This window comes from Diceros bicornis, chromosome 11 (genome assembly GCF_020826845.1).
Source record: "Diceros bicornis minor isolate mBicDic1 chromosome 11, mDicBic1.mat.cur, whole genome shotgun sequence".
Classification (NCBI taxonomy): Eukaryota; Metazoa; Chordata; class Mammalia; order Perissodactyla; family Rhinocerotidae; genus Diceros; species Diceros bicornis.
In genome coordinates, this window is record NC_080750.1 from 36,986,021 (window position 1) to 37,011,167 (window position 25,147).

Here is a 25,147-nt window from a genome sequence, read left to right on the forward strand (position 1 = left end):
ACCCCAGATCTACATCTCAGAATATCTACAAGTGGGGGCTGAGAGTCTTCACTTTGAACAAATTCCCATGTGATTTTTTCCTGCATTTTGAAATTGAGAACTACCAACCTAAACGTTCTGAATAAGATTACAGAAAGAGGGAGAAACAGAGAGAACCTGGGAAAAGGCTCTTTAAAAGAAAGATAGGAAGGAAGGGAGGCAGGGAGCGAGGGATAGATAGGGATAAAAACATGGTCTACACCAGGATTTCTCAATCTCATCACCACTGACATTTTGGACCAGATAATTCTTTATTGTCAGGTTCTGTCCTGTGCAATGTGGAATATTTAGCAGAATCCCTGGCCCTCCATTCCCTAGATGCCAGTAGCATTCCCCCACTCCAAGTTGTGACAACCAAAAATATTTCCATACTTTAACAAATGTCCCCCCGTGGGTATAATTGCCCCTGATTGAGAATCACTGGTCTACACTAAGGAAGTTCATAAAAACAACAACAGTAAGCTAGAAAGATAATTAAATTTCTAAACTATATAAAAAACAACCAAATGAGAATTGAAATAAGAAGCATGCTAATTCATTATGCTCCTAAAGTTAGTTTCCTCGATAGCGAAAGTCATAAACTGGAAAGTGAGCTAAATATAATTTAAAAACTTCATCTTTCAGAATTTGGCATATTTCACACAAACATTTTGTATTTCTGATATCTCAAAAAGAAATCTTAAAATGTGTCAATATCTTCCTGTTTTCTCCCATGGTAACAAATGGCTGGAGCCGAGAGCTGGCCACGCCCTTTAGATGGAGAACTGAAGTTTTTCTCTGCTGCTTTATAGATAGGTGAATTCTATACAAAATTCCTTCTATACGTCATTAGTGTTGTAAAAGATTAGAGCCTTTCCATATACTTAAAACTTATATTTAGTTCCTAGAAACCCAAATCTTATTATCAGTGCCACACTTTTCAACTGTAAACATAATTTACAAGCAACATAGGCACCCACATACAGCGCACTAAAGAAGGTCCACAGTTTAGTTTAATTATAACATCAGGTTTATAATTCACAAGGCATGGCCAAGTACCCTACCACACCCAAGGGTGGATGCACTGACCGACAAGTACATATCCTCTACGTTAGTACACTCATAAAAAAATGAGTAATGACTGACTGATTTCAACATTCTCACATTAAAATTCAAGCTGGGCTTTATACAATAGGCTCCTTTACTAACCATCCATTAAAAAGAATATTTGTTCCTGTGATGAAACAGGGCCTCCCCAAAACACAATCTTTCTTCAGCTGTGTGGCTGGCACTGCTCTCCATGGTCAACTTCCTGCTGATACCACCTGGAGGTAAAAAGATCCACACCCCTAGGTTTATAGCCTGTTTCTCATCTTCGGAAGTTGCACTTTCTTCCCTATCCCATGACTGGTAGCCCTGAGTCCAGCCAATTTAAATGTACAATTAAACATGACTACAACGTGAAGGAATTCCCAGGTATAACCTGGACAGAGTTACTTCAATCACGAGTGCAGCATCATGCTATTCAGTTATGTAGGCACACATTTTTCTCATGGATGAATACCTTATAGGTCCTCCCTGATAACATTCTCCTTTTCCAGCTGGTAGGTTTCTCTGCGTCCCAGAAATGGGGCTGGAACGCTGCTTTTGTGTTTATGGTCATTAACACAGCATTGCTTATTTCCACTCTACTCAACTGGCTTGCCAAACATGGGCTGAGCATTTCCGTCAATCTTGATGAAATTCTCAGGAAGACAGGTTCTTCTGCCACCTGAAATAAGCATATACCCCTACTTTGACCTTGGGTTACAACTGTTCTAGAGACCATGGATTCCACTGATTTAGTTAATAATCCTTGGGATTTAGTCCATGAAGCTCCTCAACTAAATCTTCATCTTAACCTACTCATCTTGGGTTTGCTCCATTTATTTTGTATTCTTTTCTTTCCATTACCTCTTATCCTTGGTTTTTAACATTTATTTTGGAGCCTCATTCCTCCAGTCCTTTTACTGTAGGTCAACTATCCTAACTTCCCTTGACCTTGAACTTTATGCTTCACTACCAACCATCAGACCAGGGCTAGAACTTCCAGCTTAACAGCAGCAACAGCTATCCCAAAATGCCATTCTCCCAAGCTGGTGACAAAATTGTGGTTAAATGAGCATAATCAAGAAGTTCACCATCAATTAAAATTCCTCATCAAAGAATGAAGAGATACGCACAACCTTTCCGGCAATATTATCATTTAAGAAGTTGCCAAATTATACTATGTAAGTCAATGTTAAGATCAAGACTTATGTTTTTTGGAAGCTGTACCTTCCTGGTGCAGGGATGGAAAAAATAATATTTATATTAGAACTTTCTTAAAATATCATCCTTGGATTCTGTTACAGGACTGGTTTAAAATGAAGTCCACTGTGAGTTTAACAACTGTATAACCAAACCCTGGATTTTTCGCTGAATTCAGCTTAGTAACACATGAGTAAGTTTTAACTGCATGTTCATTCATTCATTCACTTATTCAATGAGCATTTATTAAGCATCTACTTGTGCTAAGTGCTCTGGATATAAAGACAAAAGGACAACTCTGTTCCTGAGAAATCCAAAGACTATTTGGCAAGAAATACCTATAAACAAATAATTATAATAAAATCTGGTAAGTGCAACAATAGAGGCTTTGGAAGCACAGAGGTGGCACTAATTAACTTCGTCTAAGGAAGTCATAAAAAGCTTTTTATGAGAAGTCTTAATAAATTATATACATATGTAACATCTTAGAACTGTCTAAAAGGGAACGAAAACATGCCCCACTGTGTAAAAGACTGTTCTGTGAGGGGTACACTTCACGTGGAGGTGATGAGTTTTTTGAGGTAGGCCTGAAATGGGTAATAGAGAGTTATTAGCACTAGGGGAGAATATGTGGGTCCTTTAAGAACTGTATGCACAAAGGCACAACCGGAAGGTTGTGAACAAGAAATCAGAGTAGTTTTATGGAAAGGAGGGGTGGTGTCAGGGAGTAAGAAGAGAGTGGGGTGAGGTGGGTGAGTACGTAGAGGGCCAAAATCAGGAGGGTACCCTAGAGTGGCAACATGTTTTTCTGGACATAGATCATTATATACTATGATGGGCAGAATAATGGTCCCTCGAAGACATTCACCTCCTAATCCCCTGTGTTACCTTACAGGCCAAAAGGGACTCTACAGATTTAATTAAATTAGGACTTTAAGATAAGGTAATTATCCAGAATTGTTCAGGTGGGCCCAATATAATCACAAGGGTCCTTGCAAGTGAAAGATGGAGGCTGGGTAGGCAGAGAAGGAGATGTGACAATGGAAGCACAGGTAGGAGCTATGAGTTTAATCTGGCTTTGAAGATGGAAGTGGGCCATGAGCCAAGGAATGTGGGCAGCCTCCAGAAACTGGAAAAGGCAAGGAACTGAATTCTCTCCTTGAGCCTCCACAAAGGAATGCAGCCTGCTGACACACGGATTTTAGCTCAGTGAGATCCATTTTGGACTTCTGACCTCCAGAACCACAAGATAATAAATTTGTGTTGTCTTAAGCTTATGGTGCCTTGTTATAGCAGCCACAGGAGACTCATACACATAGGAGTACAGGTGGCTCCCTCGTGGCCTTCCTATGTCTCCGGCGCAAATGAGAGATCTTTGCTGTGCCTGACAAAGAGGGCCCTGTCATTCAAATCAGCAAGCTGACTTGGCAGCAACTGCCCCACAGCACCGAACCAGAGGGTGCTGTGGGCGGGAGAAGTCACTGACTACGGAGGGCACAGTGGAGCAGGTGGCAGGACTAGTCACATAGGAGGATGCCCAGGAGCAGCTCAGAACCTTTCAAAGCGCAGGGGAGCAGGTAGAGGTAGAAAGGGGTGTGTGTGGGAGTCGAAAACAAACCAGCGTTGTGTTCACTGCTTTCTGTTCGCTCATAGGATCCCACTTATTTTGAATTTCAAATAATCTACAGGGAGCCTTCAGATTTTGTTTATTAAAGACGAAAACAAGTCAAACATTTTGAGAAAAATTTACCTACTGGATATGAAAGCATGTTTGGGTATAGAGCAGTGAGCCCTAAATTAAATAAATCAAATAAAGCTAAGCTCTTTTCAGTTTTGTTTTGAATCTGTTTTCAACTCCAGAGTATTTTAATCGATTCTTAGATAATATTTAGAAGCTAGATAAGGACTTTTCTTTAACCATAAAACAATCAGAAAGCCAACAATGGTGTCACCACTAATGTTATCTGAAAAAGTTTAATGATGTGACCCAAACCATCTCTATTATGCAAAGATGAAGAAGTGAGTCAAGACGTTATTTAAGCTGAAGAACAAATAGTATGGACGAGAAGAGACCTGCTTGAGGGCTTAGAAGACACCACATACACAGACATTTCCTTCTAACCCACTGGCTACAAGCATGAGAGAAGGCAACCATGGCGGGGGCCTGAGGTACTGTGAGTGTGGGGGGCAAGACATAACCCTGGCTCCCTGTTCTCTGCTCCTGCCTCTCCTCAGTGGGCACCAATGTCTATACATGTCCAGGGTCTGAGATGGGAGCAAAGGAGCAGACGTCAGGTGACAGGTGGCACTTCTTTGTTCCCTCTCTCATAACTAATCACAAAACTTCTCCAGGGATCCTCTTTTCCCCTTCAAATTTCTTTCCAAGATTGTTCCTGACCTCCTCATCTCTTTCCCTGCTCTTGGCTCCCTAGTACAGAACCGTAGGTCATTCTTTCTGTACTTGTCCTCTCTGAGGATAAGGAACCTGCCTTCACCTTTGAGTTTTGAACACTCTGCCCCAAATATCTGTACCATTTAAACGTACAGCTTATCAAATATACTTAAAGCTACTGCTTAGTAAGGCACAAAACTAGTGAAATCAGTAGATTAAGAGCTAATGCGGCCCTTTGTAAGGCTATGTTACGGTTGGCAAGAAAAATGTAAATACATTAACTTAAAATATCATTTTTAGGGGACTTCTCCCAATGAAGAAATATTTACCAAGTACTGATTAGTGATTTACTCGAGAAAAATCAAAATAACATTAAATAGAAAATAATTAAAACTAAAGGGCTTAAAAAAATCAACAAAAGGGCTTATACATCCTAAGAAAATGCTACCAGCGTTATAGCAACCCCTAGAACAGTGGTTCTCAGCTCTAGTGAACTGATGTACAACATACACAGAGTTTTATAAAAGTAAAGGTGCTCATGTTAAAAAGTAAAGATGCCATTTTCAGTAAATTCAGATTTACTGCATGAGAGTTTCTAGGAGCAGGGAATGGGTGAGTGTCTTTAAAACAAAGACTTGACAGACAGATCTGATATGCAGTGAGAACTAAGAACAACTCTCCGACAGGATCACTTAATTACGCAATCCTCCCAGGCTCCTTCCTGGGCTTCCCGTCATTCCCGTGTAATCTTTTGATTTTGCCTTAAAATTTCTAATCTGACTCGAGTTTAATTTCTCTAAAAATCTGAGTATATACAGGACGAGAAAGTGTTTTTACTTTATAGGATTTAAGTTGTTGCTTAAAAAAATTTTTAAAAAGTGAGCTAATTAACATATGCAAATGTTTCTAAGTAACATGAAATGTCTTTCACATAGCAAATATGTTGGAATTTCAACAGGTGAATTAGTCTAATTTTAGAATTCAAAATGGCTTGGTCTGAAGATTGCTAGATTAAGACAACTTTACGTTGAAAGTAATCTTCAAAAATTAAAAAAAATTTTTTTTAATTGCACACAAAAGTTTGTCTCCCAGTTTCTCTGGTGGTTACGGAGGGTGTGTTCTGAAGAAGTTCTAGGGGAAACAGTAATGGGTTAGGGTGGCTTAAGAACTGAAGGAAGGTGACAGAAAGTTGGCTGCTAGAAAGTGGCTCCCCAAGTTCCAGCCTTTCTTCACAAACGTTTCCTAGTATCTGTTACAAGAGCTTCAGGAGAGACAGATGTGGTAGGTGTTCCAAGAAGATCAACCAGAGCTCCCTCAGTCGTCCTCACACTAGAAATTACTTAACTCTAAGGTGGCCAGAAATCTTTACAGTAAAGTTGGATTCAATTTTTTGGTAAGAATGTGAAGGGCTGGGCCGGCCCCGTGGCTTAGCGGTTAAGTGCTCGAGCTCTGCTACTGGCGGCCCGGGTTGGGATCCCGGGGGCGCACCGACGCACCGCTTCTCCGGCCATGCTGGGGCCGCGTCCCACATACAGCAACTAGAAGGATGTGCAGCTATGACATACAACTATCCACTGGGGCTTTGGGGGAAAAATAAATAAGTAAAATTTAAAAAAAAAAAAAAAAAAAAGAATGTGAAGGGCTGATTTTCACAGTCCAAGTTGAAGGAGCCAACATTAAGTGAAGAATTTTGTCTACTGATAGACGCTGACACAGGAACTGAGGTGGCCTGCAGTTAGGAAGGAACTGTGGGTCTGCTGCAGGACTTCATGATGCAGAGCTCCTCCGTTCCAAACAATGTCTCACACAAGCATCGGCAGATGCCGCAGGACCATTTGATGGGATCGATGCACAAAGGAAGCAACCGGGATGAACCAACCAAATATCGAGGAACAGAGTCACAGAAAGCCATCTTGAGGTGCCACCACCTTGTTTCAACAGATCTAAGTCAAGAAGTTGCTGACACCACGCTAAAGCAAAGAGAAAGAACCTCAGGGATTTGGGCTATTGTCAAAACTAACGGTGTTCTTAAGTACCCTGTTGCTAAATTTCCAATGCTTATCTGGCTCATAATAAATTTCTTCATTCTTAAAGATTAGCTCCTTGAAAGCAAGGCCAGTGCCTGCCTTCTCATTGCTACACTAACAACATCACATGGAACATCTAGAATTTCAGAGGCATGAGAATAATATTTGCTGAATAAATCGATGAACGGATCATCAGAGATGCACTTTTTAAACACTATGATCCCCTCCTATTCAAATGAGATTAATCTTAATATGAAAAAATAATTATACGGTAACAGAGTACTTCTCTTCATCACTATTTAAACATATTTCATATTATGCTCTCAAAACAAATACTGTACAAAACACTGAAGGAGGAATATAGAACAATTACATTTTGGAGTTTCTTATTTTCATGACCTAACTCAGCAACTGCCTTTACATTGTTGTTGACAGATCTTTTCAAAATAATCAAGCAGCACATTCTGAACAAGCCATTTTTATTAGCTCTGCTAGTTCAGCTTTTAAGAGCCTCTCCGTCAAAATGTAAATCATTAGTTTTTAATCAGTAAACAAAGTGCTCGCAAACATCTTGACTCTTGTTCCATCTTCCTTCCCTCAATTTATTACAGAGAACTTTTATTCTCTTTATTAATCACTGTAATGAGTATTTTATAATTTGATACATCAATAAAAATATTTTAAAAATCTTTTAGAATTGGGCTAGCCTTTAAAAGGTATATTATCTGTCCCAGAAAAATCATCACTGTAGAAGATACTAATGATATTAAATATCATATATACTTACTACTGGAGACTGAAGGACTGTTAGAAAGCGAGTAGAATGGTTTTCTGTACATTCTAGAGGTGAGAATTCAGAGAACCTTACTGTAAGACAAATAGCTTCCTCTCCCCATCTTCACAATGATAATATTTTACTGTGAAGATGGGGAGAAGAGGATATATATTCAGAAAGCCAACAAGCAGCAGATCATTAGTTACTAGATTTTCAAATGAAAAAAAATTAAATTATATTCCTCAGTGGACATATTTGTTAATTGAAAGTAAATGAGTTCAATGATTATAACTCTGAGCAAGCAGAGTTTGAGGTAGATGATACAAGTGACTCCTTGAGAACAGGCAGGGACTGTACCTGGAATGAGTGATGGCCCCTTTCCAAGATGGCTGAGTGCGGTAAACCCGTGATGCTTGGTTCTAAGTGGTTTGTTCTTCCTTCCTTCCTATCTTCCTTCCTTCCTACCTCCATAGCCCTCTATCCTCTACTCTTCCATCACCCCAGAGCTCAACACCAATCTTAGAGCCTGGCATTCAGGAATAGAGAACAGTTCAGGAATAGAGAGATGTTTTATAAGAGAATGCCCATCTTACACATTAATTGGTGATTAAAAAAAAAAAGTGTAAGATTTGCTTTACTTATGCTTTTTCTGTTTTGTTTTGGTTTGTATGTTTTCAAAGTAGCCATATCAAAAAGCCTTGAACTCTAAAATAAAGCCTTAGTAGTTCGGTTCCAAGAAGCACAAAAAGCTATTATTTTGCTTTGTCAATCTGTTTACTAAAAATTAACACTTTTTACTTCTAAATATATAGATAACTTATGTGAATAAAAATCAGGTGTTGGAAATATTGCTATGATTTAAGGGACGCTCCACAATTAACAGATGATTGTAACTGTTATAAGTTAGTACTGAAGATACATCTAGTCCACTCTGATTGCTATCTATACTTATAGCTCCTTTCTGAAAAATGGCGTCAAAATGTTTCTTGTCGTTAAGTCATCACGCTTTGTACCACAGGGCCCTGTATGTAACCTGGCCACATGAGCCTGGGTAAGGTAAAGGCAGCTGAGGCAAAAGTAGCCATTTGTCTATATGCTCTGGAGGACTCAACTCGATCAGAAGCTCTATTCTGGACAGTGACCAACCAATTGGCCCCAACCCTCTCTCAGGAAGACTGCATACAGGACACTCTGGTGACAATGAAGCTGAGAGGTAGAGAGAGAAGGCAGTTAGTAGAACCATGAGTAGGGAAAACCATGAGTAAGCAAGAGCAACAAGGTAGGGAGGAGAGAGCTGGGTGGAAAGAAGCAGGTAAAAAGTGAAAAAAATCAAAGAGAAAAGTCCTAGAAATTGAAAACCTGTTGTGTTCTAAACAACATCCCAGTATTTCACAAAGACTGTGAAATTATCAATATTCTTATAACAAAACCTCATCATCTGAGGTAATGTGAAAGAGTGTAACAATAATGTGAAGCACCATGAAAAAACACCACCAAAACCAAAGCCCCCACTATTTTACCAGAGAGTCAGAAGACAATTGTGTATCACAGAAAGTATCAGGGAGTGTGTGGACCTGGAAGGCTGCTGGAGGTCGGGCCAAAAGAGAACCTTATATCTGAGTCCTGCTCAGAAGGAGAAGGGACGGCTTTGACTCTAGGTCTCTTGAGACCACCATGGCCACATGAGAAGATATCCTGGACCCAAGAGGTCAGGAAGGCTAAGCTCTCAGGTCCTTTAAGTAAGACTGAGATGATAACCTACGAGGACAGATGGCAAATGGAGAAGTTAAAGGAAAAGTGGAAGCACCAAAGGGCATCTGTATACCCAAGCAGAATGCTTCCAATATCTCTGGGTTATATATTTAACAAGACTCAAGAAAAGCAGCTTACTTGGGTGAGCTCACCGAGGCAAGAGTGTGTGCCCACAAATGTATATATTCTTGGGAAGGATGAACCTCTACAATGAACGCCTATATTGCTTCTGCTCTAAGATGTCATGAGTCATAAAATAAGACACGAATTCAACTAGAGTTATGAAGGAAACTAATAAAAATTAAATGTACAGATAGATTTCAAATTATAATCACAACAGTTAAAATTTGAAAGAAAAAAATGCCTTGGAATTGAAGAACTACAGTAAATCTTTAAATTCTATCTGCTTTGAGACCAATCCTGAACTTTCCTCTATGAAATTTTGCAGGGTAAAAATACCAGTTATTTAATTCAAGTTATATTACTACGACAATTAATATGGCTTAACTTATATATGAAGGCTCAAAAAACATACTTTTACTGATTTATAAAAATGTGTTATTTTCCCCTCCACTTGACTGTTCAAAAGTCCCACTGAAATTCTTACTGTCTAGAAGCAAGAGGAATGGAAAAAAAAATCTGAGGAATGGTATTTCTTCATAAAACTCAGGACACTTGGGCTTTCTAAACTTCTACAGACTACTGCCTATCCTGCCTCAGGAGACCCTTACAGATATAAAAATTGTTTTTCTTATTGGATTTCAGATATTAAACCTACTCTCTCACTGGCGTTGATCCTGTAATTTCTCTCACCAGACCTACACTGCGTGTGAGTTTCGCAGGTGACCATGCCAACTAGGTGCAGCAAGTTGCTGGCAGGTAAAGGCAATTTTCCTCCACTAAAAAGCTCTCTTGCTCTCTGGGCTTGGTGTGTCAGTCATGATTCAGTCATTCTTTGGTCTCTTGGTCTTTTGTTTTTCACTCATTCTCCATTTCAGTTTTTAAAGCATTTCACAGCAGGAGACTTAGTGATGTATTTCCTTTTTTTTTTTTTCCCTCCTTCCTGTTCAGGGAAAATTACATTGGCTATCTGGATGTCTAATTCTTTACCTCTTCTGCTCAGTAGAACCATTAGTCTTACGTTTCTCTTCTCTTTTAGGTCAAAATTGTGAACTCTATTTTCTTTAAGTTTTATTTTTAAAACATGTTTGTATTATTAATAAACTAGAAAAGAGAGAAGAAAAATCTTATCCATAATCTTACTGCACCAACACAACCATTTTTGGTACTCGGACATTACTTCCTCATCTTTTGACTCATGTAATCTTTTCATATATAGTAGTAATCACAGAATAAGTAACCTATATAATTTTGCACACTCATTTTTCATTATTATTAATTTTCATCATTATTTCACTAATTTTTTCAGAAAGTATACTATGTTGTTATGAATTTTCAGAGCTGATTAATAATTCATTGGCTGATTACTATTGCATTAAGTGGATGACTTTGAAATATTTTCCTCTGTTTGGTTCTATTATTATCAGGAATGTACAAGAGTACCTGTTTGAAGGATTCCCAGTATTAACATTATGTTTCCCTTCCTTTTTCACCTAGCTGCCTTTTCTCCATCTCCAAAAACACAACCACATCTACTGTTGCTACCGCTTCCTGTGTCTGAGAGCCTTCTCCCTTTTCACACGACATGTTCCATTCCAAGAGGAAAAGGTGGATCCGATGTGGGCACCCTTTAAAGGCTCCTGCTAAACTGAGTAAAAGTGATTGCTGGGATTAAGGAAAGCAGCAGACAGGTGTTGGAAGTAAATTCGAACCAGAATTAGGAATACTCTGTGGTTTGTGGAGTCTACATTTTTAAAACTACAAGAAGCAAGACTTCAATATTTTAGAGGCTTCATTAAAGGAATGTGAAAGCGAACTTCTTAGCATATCTGATGAAAAGTGAAATGTCTGGATGAGAGGAAAGACGACTGAATTAGAATCCTTACACTGCATTTTCAGGTTTCCAGTGATATGATCTTGGATTCCAAGTTCCTCATCTGTAAAATGGGAAGATTGGAATAGAAAAATCTCTAAAATCCCCTCTATATTATATGGCCAGAGTGCAGTCAAGCTAGAAGCATCCCAAAGGGCTCGTTCTTGGTCCGAGAGGTACTTGGCTTTAATGCATACTTTATACTTTTTAGGAGAAGCTCTATAGGATATGTATAGATTGTCCTCTTCAGAACACTGGCATGTAAAAGTAAAGTGATTAGGGGCTGGCCCCGTGGCTTAGCGGTTAAGTGCATGTGCTCCGCTGCTGGCGGCCCGGGTTTGGATCCCGGGTGCGCACCGACGCACTGCTTGTCCGGCCATGCTGAGGCCGCGTCCCACATACAGCAACTAGAAGGATGTGCAACTATGACATACAACTATCTACTGGGGCTTTGGGAGAAAAAAAAGGAGGAGGATTGGCAATAGATGTTAGCTCAGAGCCGGTCTTCCTCAGCAAAAAGAGGAGGATTAGCATGGATGTTAGCTCAGGGCTGATCTTCCTCACAAAAAAAATAAATAAATAAAAGTATTAAAGTGATTAATTCCTTTGGAGAAGGCTATGCAAAGCAGTCAATTCTCATGTATATAGTACCATGACTCAGATCTACTAATGGGGGGGCTACAGAGAGAGTGGCAGGCTCAGCTTGGGGCCAGAAAAGCTGTTATTTTCCTTTCAATTTCTGATGACATTCTCACATCTTCTGCTATATTTTCCTTTGCATGCAGCCTAAAGCTTAGCAGGATTTTAAAGAAAAGGAATAATACTTGTGGTAGGAGGAAGGGAGTAGATCTAGAGAAAAAGGAAGAGGCACATTTTATGAGAAATAAATTTTCTAATTTCTGAGACATACAAACCTACTCACTCTTCTTCCTTTCTTCCACTTTCTAAAGGAGAGGCCAGCTTAGGGACAGGGTTAGGATTAGATGCTAACCAGCTGACAGGATAGGAAAAAAAGTATTCTAAAGTATTTTGGATTCCTGAAGTCTTTAGAAGCAGATGGCTAATTTTGTTCCCAGAGTTATGATCACTCACTAACAGAAAAAGTCTTCTCAGTATTATACTGGGTGGCCATCTGACCTATCCCCCAAGAGAGGCAGTGGCAAAGAATGGTGAATAAAGAGACTGGACAGCCCTACTTTGCTAGGAATACAGGGGTAAGACTGAAACACGTATAAAAAGGTTTTAATTTAATTCATATTTTTTATTTTAAAAAGTGCTTCATATTAAAAGGTTAAATTTCATGTTATTTTTTTTGAATACAATAAAACTGCTTGCATTTCTTTTTTCCCAAACTGAAATGAAAAGTGAGGCTTCAAAATAAATTAGAAAAAGAAAATTATAATGTATGTTACCACAACTGGATAATTAGCAAAAGTTAATTATTTAATCCATGATCCAGAAGTGGTTAAATTACAACCTGAAGCTAAAGAAAATATGACTTTCATAAATATTAATTTTCACCCTGCCCATTTTTGACTCACTACTTTCAATGACCTCGAGATTCAAAGTAAGCTTTCTCTTTGTAAAATGTTTTACCAAAACCCACGAAATCTATCCCATATATACAGAAACCAACAACAAACTATGTGAATTTTGTATCATGTACTGCGCCAAATCTCACTTACAGATCGTTATGGACACAAGTAAAAAAACCTGGTGCCATGGTTGCCGTTAATAGATAATTTGGGCTATTTTTAAAATGCCAATCTACAAACAGTGGACCGATGTTGTACAGGAGGGTGATGCTGGGCACAGGCTTTGGTGCCAGGAACAGAGCTCTGCCACTTCCTGGCTTTGTGGCCTTGGGCCAGCTCTTTAACCTCTCTGTGCCTCCCTGAACTCACTTCTAAAATGGATGGATTAATAGTATGCATCACAGTGTTAAGTGAGGTTTAAAAGGGATGACACATATAACAGGCTGAGCAGAATGCTTAGAAAACAGAAGCCCTTAAAAATGCCAGGTAATCATTGATTCATTCAACAAATAGGTCTGAACATCTACTTTGTGCCAGGCACTGTTCTAGTCACTGGGGATAAAGCAGTGAACATAACAAACGAAAATTCCTCCCCTGCTGGAATGTATATTCTAGCAGAAAAGATCTCACGATTAAATAGTGCTTACAGTTATTTATTATTGTTGCTAAACCAGTGGGTCTCAATGCCACTCAGAGGACATTCAGCAAAGTTTGGAAACATTTTCGGTTGTAACAACGGGGGAGAGGGGATTGCTACTGGCGTCTAGGAGGTAGAGACCAGGGATGTTGATACATATCCTGCAGCACAGGACCATCCCCCACAACAAAGAACTATCTGGACCAAAATCTCCACAGTGCAGAGGTTGAGAAACTCTGTTCTAAAGGTTATGTATGGACTCAGTTAATCTTTAACACAACCTTATGGGGTAGGAACCATAGGTATCATTATTTTGTTATTATTTCATAGTAACCAATAGTAACTACTTCATAGAGTATAATTATATAATGTTTATAGTAATATTTACATAATATATGTAAATATATAATATTTATAAATTTATATAAAATTTATATATAGATACTTTAAAACATTCCTCGATAGTGTGTATGTGTGTTTAAATTCAGATGGTGGATTTTACAAAATTGATTTAGAGTTCATTTTACAACTAAGGGCTGTAGCCTTGTGCCATCTAGAATTTAAACTAATCTCTCCCAATCCTCACTCGCGTGCTTCGGAAAGTGATCTCTGTGCCACATCTGTGCTGATTTGGATATCAGAACAAGGGAGCAGTGTGGTATACCAGCAACACCAGACCAGGAGTCCAGAGATCCAGGATCTAGCTTCACCATCTCACTGGCTGTGGCACCTTTGTGCAAGTCACTTAACTTCTCTGGGTACTTGAGGTTCACCATCACCAAAACATGGGGCAATAATGTCTTCCAGATCATGTGAAAGTGCTGTGGGAACCACCGCCCACCACACCACTAATGTGTATTGAGTGATCACCTTCTTTTCACTGTACTGATTTAATTGACTCATTGACTTATTTAATCCTCACCACAGCCTATGAGGTAGATACTCTGATCAACGCAAGCTGAAGATAAGGAAACAGGGACACGGAAACACGGTAATGTGCCTGAGGTTACAAGGTCAAGAAGTGGCAGAACGAGGGTTCCCACCAAGCAGTCTGGCTCCAGAGCCTGCCTCCTTAACCAGCATGGGCTTCTCTGGCTGAGCCACTGTTGAAGGCATTCAGGACACACTCTCACATGAGCAGTCAGTCTCAGGTGGCCACAGCTCATCCTCTTGATTCCTGAGAGATGCTCTGCACGCAGTCATGTTGACTCTCCAGTCCTGACAAGGCAGCCAGTTGGTTCATTCATCAAAGCAAAGAAGGATGAAGTCTCTTTCTGTTTTGTTTCAAATTACTTTATTTCTTTTAAATTGGTAATACGGGTACTCACTACCTTCACTAAACACAATACAAAATTCAAAGGCACAGAAGAATACACAGCAACAAAATTCTTCCTATCTTTGTCTCCAAGCTACTCAGTCCTATTTTTACTGAGACAATTACCATTACTGGTTTCTTGTATATCATCCCAGAAATGTTCTTTACAATATGTAGTATTTTTCTAAAACAGATATATAACTTGTAGTATACCAGCCATACTGTTTTGCAACTTGATTTTTTTCACTAAATATTTTGGAGATCAATCCACATAGAGCTCTCTTTATTCTTACTAATGTGTGAAGAGTATTCTGTATTTAATCAATCCTAAACACACGAATATTTAGTGTAATTCTCATATTCACCAATGCTACAATGAATAACTTATGCATATATAATTTCTTACATTGCAAGAACATACATAGGATAAATTACTGAGAGTGAAATTATTGAGTCAAAGGGTATGTGCCTTTTAACATTTTACTGAAATAGTTAAATTGCTCTCCATAGGGGTTGTATCAATTTATACTTCCACCTAAAATATATGAGATTACCACTGAGTTTTACTTTATTTATATATCATCAAATGATATATCATAAAAACATCTTATCTTCACCATTTGTAAAATATCACATTTTTAATTGGTATTTCTCTTATTAGATTGAGAATCTCTTCATGCGTTTCAAGAACCAACTATATTTCTTTTATCTATGAATGTTCTGTTCATATTCTTGTTCTGTTCATTCTCATTTTTCTAATGAGTTGATTTCTTTTTCTTATGAAGTTATAGGAGCTCTTTATGTGAGAAATAAACCCTTTGTCTATAAGTTGCAAGTATTTTCCCCCAGTTTCTTATGTATTATTTGTTTTGCAGTAATATCTAATTTGTACATAGTGTTGATTTCCTCAATTCTTTTCTTTCATAGCTTCTGGTTTATTTCATACTTAGGTCTTCTCCACTTAGAGAGTATTAAAAAAAAAACATGTTTTCTTTTAGCACTTCTGTGGTTATATTTCAAAGTCCAAATCTTTGCAAGACCAGAATTTATTTTTGTGGATAGTAAGAATTTGGATTCAACTTTCTTGTTTTCCAGATGGCTTCCCAGTTGTCACAATAATTTCTGTTGAATAATCTATCCTTTCCCCACTGATCAGAAATGCCAAATTTATTATACACAAAATTCGCATACTGAATCTATTTCTTGACTTTCTGTTCATCTGACAATCAATAAAAAATACACAAACTATTTTAATTACTGTAGCTGTATCATATATTTTACTATTTGGTAGAGCTAGTTGCCCTCATTGTTTATTTTTTCCAGAATTTATCTTTAGGAACTTAGAATCATCAGTTGGCATTTTTGTTAGGTTTGTGTTATATTTATAAATTAACTTAGGGAAAACTGATACCTTTAGGATGTTGAATCTTCCCATCCATGGACATTGTATACTTTTGTGTATACACTGTGTTTGGGTCAAGTCTTTTATCCCCTACCCCCCTTTTGGTGAGCTCCTGTAACATTTTAAAGTTTTTTTCATATAGGTCTTCCTTTATTACATTTACTCCTAGAGTTAGGAATGAATTCCTTTCTGGTTAATGTTATCACATATAGGTCTTATTTCCAAAAAAGACATGGTAATAAAAACTTTTAGATATGGTTTTATGTAAAAAGTAATTCATTTTTGTTTTGGTTTTGGTTATGTGCCCAGTTCTTGAAACCTTAGCAAATGCAGGATTGAAAACTTCACTAGGACCATAGCCACATAACATACTTTTTAATTTTTTTTTAAATTTTATTTATTTATTTATTTATTCCCCCAAAGCCCCAGTAGATAGTTGTATGTCATAGCTGCACATCCTTCTAGTTGCTGTGTGTGGGACATGGCCTCAGCACGGCCAGAGAAGTGGTACGTCGGTGCACGCCCGGGATCCGAACCCAGGCCGCCAGCAGCGGAGCGCGCGCACTTAACCGCTAAGCCACGGGGCCGGCCCCTTACTTCTTTTTAACTACCGCTAAGAGATACTCTTCTCCTAAAACGTTTTAGCATGAATATATAACTTCTTAGGTTTTTAGACATCTTTGCTCCATGTTAGCTTCATCTTAAATTTTGGGAGTACATGGAGCCTAGTGGTGTTATATTACATATTAACAATTTTTTTATTGAGCGAAAAACACAAAACTTACCTCCTAAATTCATTCCAGCTTGAAGACATTTCTGAAGTCTGCAGGCAGGACAATTCTTCCGTCGAATCTTGTCAATGATGCAATCATTTCTTCCAGCACATAAATAGTTGTGTTGCCCTGAATAAAATAATAAAAAACAACTGTTAAAATAAAGACTATTATACTAATATAAAGTATTAATATGTATAATCAGAATATGAAACTTCCTCTTTCCTGCCTTGAAATCTTTTCTTCAAAAAAGTAGAACGGAAACATGATTAACAGATAATATAGGCGCAGGTATGGTCAGTTTAACATAGCTGAGACTTCGGATTACAGATAAGATTATTTCTAATAGGTTCTCATGTAAGGAGAGCTACACTCCCCCACTGTGTGAATTTTCTGATAGCTGCATGAGCCCTTTCAGGCAACGGAGCAAATTTCATTCAGACATCACAGCAGCACCGATCTAAACAAAGGTCCTGCTGCAGCTGTTTAACCTGCTCTGCTGTCCACCATTTACACGTGCGATTTCAATGGAAAGACTTTCATATTATACAGATAGAAATGTCTGATTATTTCATTCTGCAGACTAAACCAGAACTTAAAAAATTCAGATATGGGAATATGCTTAGAGAGGGGCATCTACTGGCAAAATGTAAAATTGTAGCCTAGCTCTATTATTCATTTATTTATTAAAAAAATATTTACTGAACATCCATTAGGTACCAGGCACTAGTAGAAACACTGGGGATACAGCAATGAATAAGACAGACAAAAGTCCCTGCTCTTGTTAACTTTCATTCAACTGGGGGAGACAGACAATGGACAAGGTAATTAGGTAAAACGTACAAATGTTGGACAGTAATAAGTGCTAGGGGGAAAATGAAGAAAAGGGGCATATATCATGGTGGAGGTGTCGGAGGATGTTGACATTTTAGAAAGAGTGCATAGGGAAGGCCTCACCAGAGGATGATTTTTAAAAAAAGGTCTGAAGGAAATGAAGGTGTCAACTGTGTGGACACCTAGGGGAGAAATATACTAAGCAGAAGAAAAAGCAAATGAGGTAGGGGCAGGGGTTGGGATGACACTTGGCATGTTTGAGGAACAGCAAAGTGTGAAAGAGCAGAAAGAATGAGTGGAAAGTAAGACGAGATAAGGAAAAAGAGCTAAACGTGAGTTAGATCACGTAAGGCCTTAAAAATCATATTCAAGACTTCGACTTTTACTCTGAGTGAAATGGGAAGCTGCTAGCCTAGAGGGCTGGGAGTGGAGAAAAGACTTGATGTGACTTACATTTAACAGGATCACTCTGCCTGCTGTGTTGAAAACGGATGGCAATGGACTAAGCACAAACACAGGGAGACCAGGGGTAGGAGGCTATCACTACAGACTGGGGAGAGATAATGGCAGGTTAGGTCAGTATGGTAGCAGTGACGGTGGGGAGAAGTGGTCAGATTCTAGAGGCATTGTGAAGGTAGAGCTGCTAGGATTTGCTGACAGACCAGAGACAAAGGGGAGTTAAGAGGCATTAAGACTTGGGCTGAACAACTAGAAAAATGGAACTGCCATGAATTAAAATGGAGAAGACAGTAGGAGCAGGTGGTTTCTGGGGAATTACTGCAGCTCAGTCTGAGACATGTTCGGTTTGAGATGCCTGAGAGGCATCTAAGTGGAAGCGTCATGGCGGCAGTTAGACACACAGGTCTGGAGTCAGGGAGAGGTAATCAGGTCTGGGCTGGATATGTAATCAGCTTGTGGCGATTATTTTAAGCCATGAGACTGGATGAGATTGTGCAGAGAGTGAGCACAGACTGGAAAGAGGAGAGGTCCGAGGAGTGGTCATTGAAAACACGCAGACAAAGAGAGAGGGAGTCACTGGTCCTGTAAAGCAATGAACAGGCTCTAAAGCACTCCCTTCAGCCTAGTACCATCATGCTCCCTTGTTTGAAATTACTAAGTAAATTACAGTAAATACTCAACAAAAATAATGTGCACCACTTAATGTAATTAAAATAATTTAATCTAGAGCACATTCTCAGTAACATTATGGCAAATCTTAGTAATAATAATATCAATAAAACAACAGTAATAGAATAGAGAGATCTGTCAAAGTAAAGAAACAAAACCCCACCATTATAACAATCTAATCACTTAAAGATCTGAAGGCTCTTAGTGAATACAGGTAGGTGTAGAAAATTACACAAAGTCAATACTCATGGTAAAGACTATAACTGATTAATATAACGTTTCATGGTGCTGCACAATATCTTAGGTAAGACGTTACCACTTTTAAAATAAAATTTTAAGGCCCTACTATAGCACTATCTTATTTAAGCTTTACGACAACACTACGACATAGGTAAGGCAATTATCATTATTGCTATTGTTCACAGGAAGAAACTCATCCTAGAAGGGGCAAAGTGATTTACCAAAAAGGTGGAATTGGAAGTAGAATTCAGTAAGTCTGACAACATCACTGTGCCTTAAGGCTAGAGCCTTTTCTAAACATCAATTTGTAATGTAATTTACCAGTGATCCAAGAGGATACTGAAAGTACTCTTTGGAAACAATAAGCAAAGAGACATTCTATGAATGAGGCACATTCTACTTTATCATCCAGTATTTCCAGTGGCAACCAGCATTACGTGCCTTTTGCATGGTGTGAAATTGAATACAAAACCACAGATTTCATCTATAACTCAGGCTGAACTGAATAAACTTTAAAGTCCAAAGGGAAAACTAAATGTAATTTTAATTCGTTTTAATTCAACAAGTATTTATCGGGAACCTACTACGTGTTCAAGGCCACAAAACATTTGCGTAAGAGGTTGGGGTTGTCTAAGGTTTTTTCCACTTCTGTGAATCTACAATTAAATGTGACTAAGTCTCTTAGATTGTAGGCACACAAGAAGGCATAAGAAATGGCCACTGTCTTATCTACACATTAGAAGATTTTCTTCTCCCAGTGTTCAAAAACAGAAACTTCCAACAGCTGAGACTGGGCTATAAGGATTTTTTTTTTAATGGACACGCTTTAAAAATCCATGTTCCTGTAATAGCTGCAGGATACCTTCCCTACAGGTGCAACATTTGAAATAGCGTACGTGATTTCTACCAACCAGTGTGGTTGCTGCCACCAATTCATCTTCCACAGATAGGATGGGAGAGTTATAAGGGACCACGGGAGGAATAGCATAATAGTTTTCAGACAATTCTCTGTAATTTATATTGTCAGTTGTGTAAACACTAAAGATTTGAATTTGCATCTACACAAATATGTAATACGTGTTCCATCCCTGACTCTATATTAAGAAAACAACAAAAAACCCACAATGAAAACAAGAGAACGCATCTAGAAGACTTAAAAAACTTTTGATCGTGTCCTATTTAAACCATGTATTCTCCTAGTATTAAGATTGCTAATCCAGAATAAATCCCATCCCTGTCTTTTTGGGGTAAATGATTTTCTACTATAATGCTAACATAGGGCAGACAACCAGAATGCTGGGGACCAGAGAGTGGAGGCTTTGCAGGACAAGTGAAGGAACTCAGATTTTATTCAGCAGGTGACGGGGTGTCACTGAAGATTCTTGCTTACAGAACATCAAATGCAGAGCTGTGTTTTAGAAAAATGAAGTAGGAGACACTATTAACAGTCCACTTGAAAGTTCTCAGAGATGGCCTCTATGCAAGTTAGTAGCTATATATTTGTCAGAACATAGAGCCACAGGAATAATCCTATGGTTAAAAAAAATTCTCAGTGGTAAAGGAAACAAAAGATTTATTTCTCATTCAAGTTACACGTCCATTACAGGGAGAACTGCAGTTCTAGTAGTGGCTAAACAGCTTGAATCAGATAAACCTCCTGCAGATAACAATTGTAAACTGTCCACAAAAGGAGAGAAAAAAGATCTGAAGGCACTTGGGAGCAACCAAAAGCAGGCAGAAGCTGGAAGAAATTAACTCTTGAAAAAAGAGAATCACTGTAGACAAGATTCATGTTTGAACGGCTTTTTCCCTAAGGGTCTTGTATTCCATTCAATGTAGGGTGGATAGAAACCAGGCAAAATCCTTAGTCTTATTGGCCTGAGAAGGCAGAGAACAAACTTTGGGACTGTCAGAACAGCTAGAAATTGAAGAATATTCTGGAAAGGAGGGTGTCATGGGGAGTGGAGGGAGATAAAATGTACATATTAACTCCTCTCAAATTTTTGACTGACCCCTGAAGTGAGCATGAGATTCTAAAGAGCCCAGGGGTGAAATAACAATTTAAGGCTGAAAGAGGTGAGCAGTTATTTCAGCTGCTGCCTATCACAGGGAGAAAGAGTTCAATACCACCAGATTAGAAGGACTCATTAAATACCCCAGGATCTCCAACTGAAATTCTAGGATGTCCCTTCCTTAGGAGGAAATATTGTATCCCAGCATTAAGACATTTACCCTAGGGTTAAAGGCACAACCAAAATAGACCCATCCTAAAAAAGCACAAAGCAAAGGCTCTACAAGTTCAAAGTGATCTGTCAGTAATTTAATTGACTACTAGAACAAAACTCAATACTCTTCAGAGAAATACAACAGAATCTGGAGTCTCCAGGAGGTCTGGAATACAATAATAATTATTAGAAATATTTAAAAATAGAAACACGTGAACCAGAGTCAATAGAAGAATTAGTCAGTAAAAGCAGACTCACAATTGCCCCAGAGTTGAATTAGCAGATAAGGATTGTAAAATTAATGTTAGACTGCACAAGAAAATATGAATAAAAGGTGTTAGGAAATGGGAACTATCAGGAGAGATTTGTGAAACTATAAAAACAAATAAACAGGGGACCAGCCTGGTGGCGCAAGCGGTTAAGTGAGCACGTTCCGCTACAGCGGCCTGGGGTTCACTGGTTCGGATCCTGGGTGCGCACCGACGCACTGCTTGTCAAGCCATGCTGTGGCGGCATCCCATATAAAGTAGAGGAAGATGGGCATGGATGTTAGCCCAGGGCCAGTCTTCCTCAGCAAAAAAAAAAAAAAAAAAGGAGGATTGGCAGATGTTAACTCAGGGCCGATCTTCCTCACAAAAAACCAACAAACAAAAATAAATGGATATCCAAAAACTGAAAAATACAATATCTAAAATAAAATTGGTTAGAATTAACAGTATATTGGACCCTGGACAAAAATGGATCAGTGAAGTTAAAGAAATATAAATAGAAATCAACCAGAGTGAAGCACAAAGAGAAAAAAATTAAGAAATAAATGAACAAGGCATCAATGGCCTGTGGGACAGCATTAGGTAATTTAATATGTTGTAGTTGCAGTCCCAGAAAAAAGAAGAAAGAGAATAGGTCAGAAAAATATATGAAAATTTCCAAATTTGACTAAAACAACAACCCACAGATCTAGAAAGCTTAGCAAATGCCCCAAAAGATAAATACAAAGAAAACCACTAAGGCATAACATAGTTAAATTGCTAAAAAACAAATATAAAAATTCTTAAAAGCAGCTGGAGCGAAAAAAAATTACATTACATAAAGGGGAACAAGGATAAGAGTAATAACTGATTTTTTAATCAAAACAATTGAGGGCAGAAGACAACATATAATATCTTCAAAGACCATCAACCCAGAATAGCCAATGCAGACATTTCTCAAAATGAAGGTGAAATGAAGACATTTTTGGATAAGCTAAAGCAAAGAGAACTTGTTGTTAGTAGAATCATATTATAAGAAATGAAAAAGCAAGTTCTTTATGCTGTAGGGTAATGATACCATACTGAAATGTGATGTACAGAAAAGAGAGTAAAACTGGAAATGATAAACATATGATAAAACTTTTCTTTATTTTCTTAAATTCCTGAAAAGTCAAATGACTGTTTAAAGCAAATAATAAAAATGTATTATGGGATTTATAAATTATGTACGACTAAAATACCTGAGAACATGGCACAAAGAACAGGAAGGATATAAATGAAATTCTACTGCTGTAAGTTTCTTACATTGTACTTGAAACAGTATTTAAAATGGTATACACGAAATTAATCCAAGGTAGACTATGATAAATTAAGAGTACGTCCTGTAATCCCTAGAGCAATGGTTCTCAAAGTATGGTCTCTAGACAAGCAGTATCAGCATCACCTAAGAACTTATCAGAAATTGAAATTCACAGGCCCCACTCCAGACCTACTAACTCAGAAACTCTGTGGTTGGATCTAGAAATCTATGTTTTATATAACCGCTCAAGTGATTCCGATGCACATTAATGTTTGAGAAATACTGCCATGAAGCAACCACTAGAATAACACTAAGAAGTACAGTTCAAGAGACAATAGAGACATAAAATGGCATACTAAAAAATAACACAAAAGACATAGAAAAGGAAAAATAAGGGAACAAATAACGGAACAAAAGGAAAACAAACACCAAGATAACAGATATAAATCCAAATATAGCAATAATTACATTAAATATAAATGGTTTAAACACTCCAATTAAACCTCAAAGATGGAAGACTGGATAAAGAAAGCAAGACTAAATTGTGTTAAGATGCATTTTAAATATAGAGACAGGTTAAAGGAAAACAGGTCGAAGGTTAAAAGATGAAAAATCTACACAATGTAAAATGTCAGCATAAGAAAGCTAACGTGGCTATATTAAAGTAGACTTCAAGACAGAGTATCACCAAAGAAACAATGTCATTTCATAATAATTAAATTGATATATAACAATCCTAAATATGAATGCATCTAATAGCAGAGCTTCAAAATACATCAAGCAAAAATTAACAGAACTAAAAGGAAAAAAGATAATTCCAAATCACAGTTGGAGATTAAGAAACCCCTCTCTCAGCAACCAACAGAACAATCAATATCTAGAAAATCTGTATGGATATTGAAGATGTGAACAATATTATCAAACACTTTGACCTAATTAACATTTAGGTCACATGATTGCACAATACACATGTTCTTTTCAAGTGTACATGGAACATTCACTGAGATAGAACATATCCTGAGCTATAAAACAAGTGTCAAATTCTAAAAGGACTGAAATCATGCACAGTATGTTTTCTGACCACAAAGGAACTAAATTAGAAATCAACAATAAAATGACTACCTAGAAAAGCCCCACATATTTGAAAATTAAGCAACACACTTCTAAATAATTTATAGGTCAAAGAAGAAATCACGAACGAAATTACTGAATATTTCAAACTCAATAATAAAGAAAACTCAACATATCAAAATTTTAGCTGTGGGATACAGCTGAAGGAGTACTTACAGAAGAATTTTTAGCTTTATATACTTATATTAAAAAAGAAAGGTTTAAATTTGATGATTTAAGATTCTACCTTAAGAAGCTAGAAAAAATAGAAACTAAACCCAAAACAAATAGAAGAAATAAAATAATAGAGTAGAAATGAGTGACAAAGAAAAAAAGACAAGCAATAAAGAAAAATCAACAAAGTCAAAAGTTGGCTCTTGGTAAAGATTAATTAATTAGGCAACAGCAGATAGGCTGGGAATTCTGTTCCATGTCTTCTCACTGTGGGCTCCAGGCTGATGGAGCAGCTACCACGGTGATTATTGTAAGTCTCATGGCAGAGGGGCTGTACAATCTGAATTAGGAAAGCTAATGCTCCAGCTGGGAAGGAACAACTCATTATTCATTGCTCAGATCTAGTCCAATGATCCCATTCAACCACAAGCAGGCAGGAAATGGAATCTTACCTTGTGACCAGAAGGCAGAAAGCTGGAAATACATGGGGAACCTCATTGAAGACTACCTCCGTGAAGGGGAAATGAGAACATCAAATTCAGCCTCCATATTAGCTCCTCTCTGAAGTATTAAACCATTTACGTTATTGCTTTTTTTTGGATAAATTAATTTTAATAGATGAAGATGAGGGCTCTTTCCATAAATAGCTGAACTTTTCAAAATGTTAATGAGAAGCTACCAATGTCTAATACACTTCCTTTTAGAAGAAAATATACATCTATAGGCTATTTCTATAAAGAATATAATCCAGTGATCACCTCACATCCAAGTCTAAAAACCCACAACCCGTTTTATCAATGTCAGTACACTAATATGCATATGTACTCAAGAATCTGTACAAAAAACTGGAAACTAAATAAATTAAAAGCTATAATTACAGGGGAAATGCAAATTTCCCACAATTTTCAAATAGATCATAATTAATTTTCCTCATAAAAATTTAGAGAAAGTTCTGTCTAGCAGGCTGGGAGCAAGCACTG

At 37.8% G+C, this 25,147-nt stretch overlaps 1 protein-coding gene across 1 annotated transcript in view; it reads right to left on the reverse strand.

Annotated features, from left to right (window-relative positions):
• Positions 1-25,147, reverse strand: part of NR3C2 (nuclear receptor subfamily 3 group C member 2) — a 326,353-nt gene that overhangs the window by 83,261 nt on the left and 217,945 nt on the right. The window contains exon 4 of the mRNA XM_058550170.1: positions 16,921-17,037. Within this exon, the coding sequence (XP_058406153.1) occupies positions 16,921-17,037 (117 nt within the window). The remainder of the gene's footprint in view (positions 1-16,920; positions 17,038-25,147) is intronic.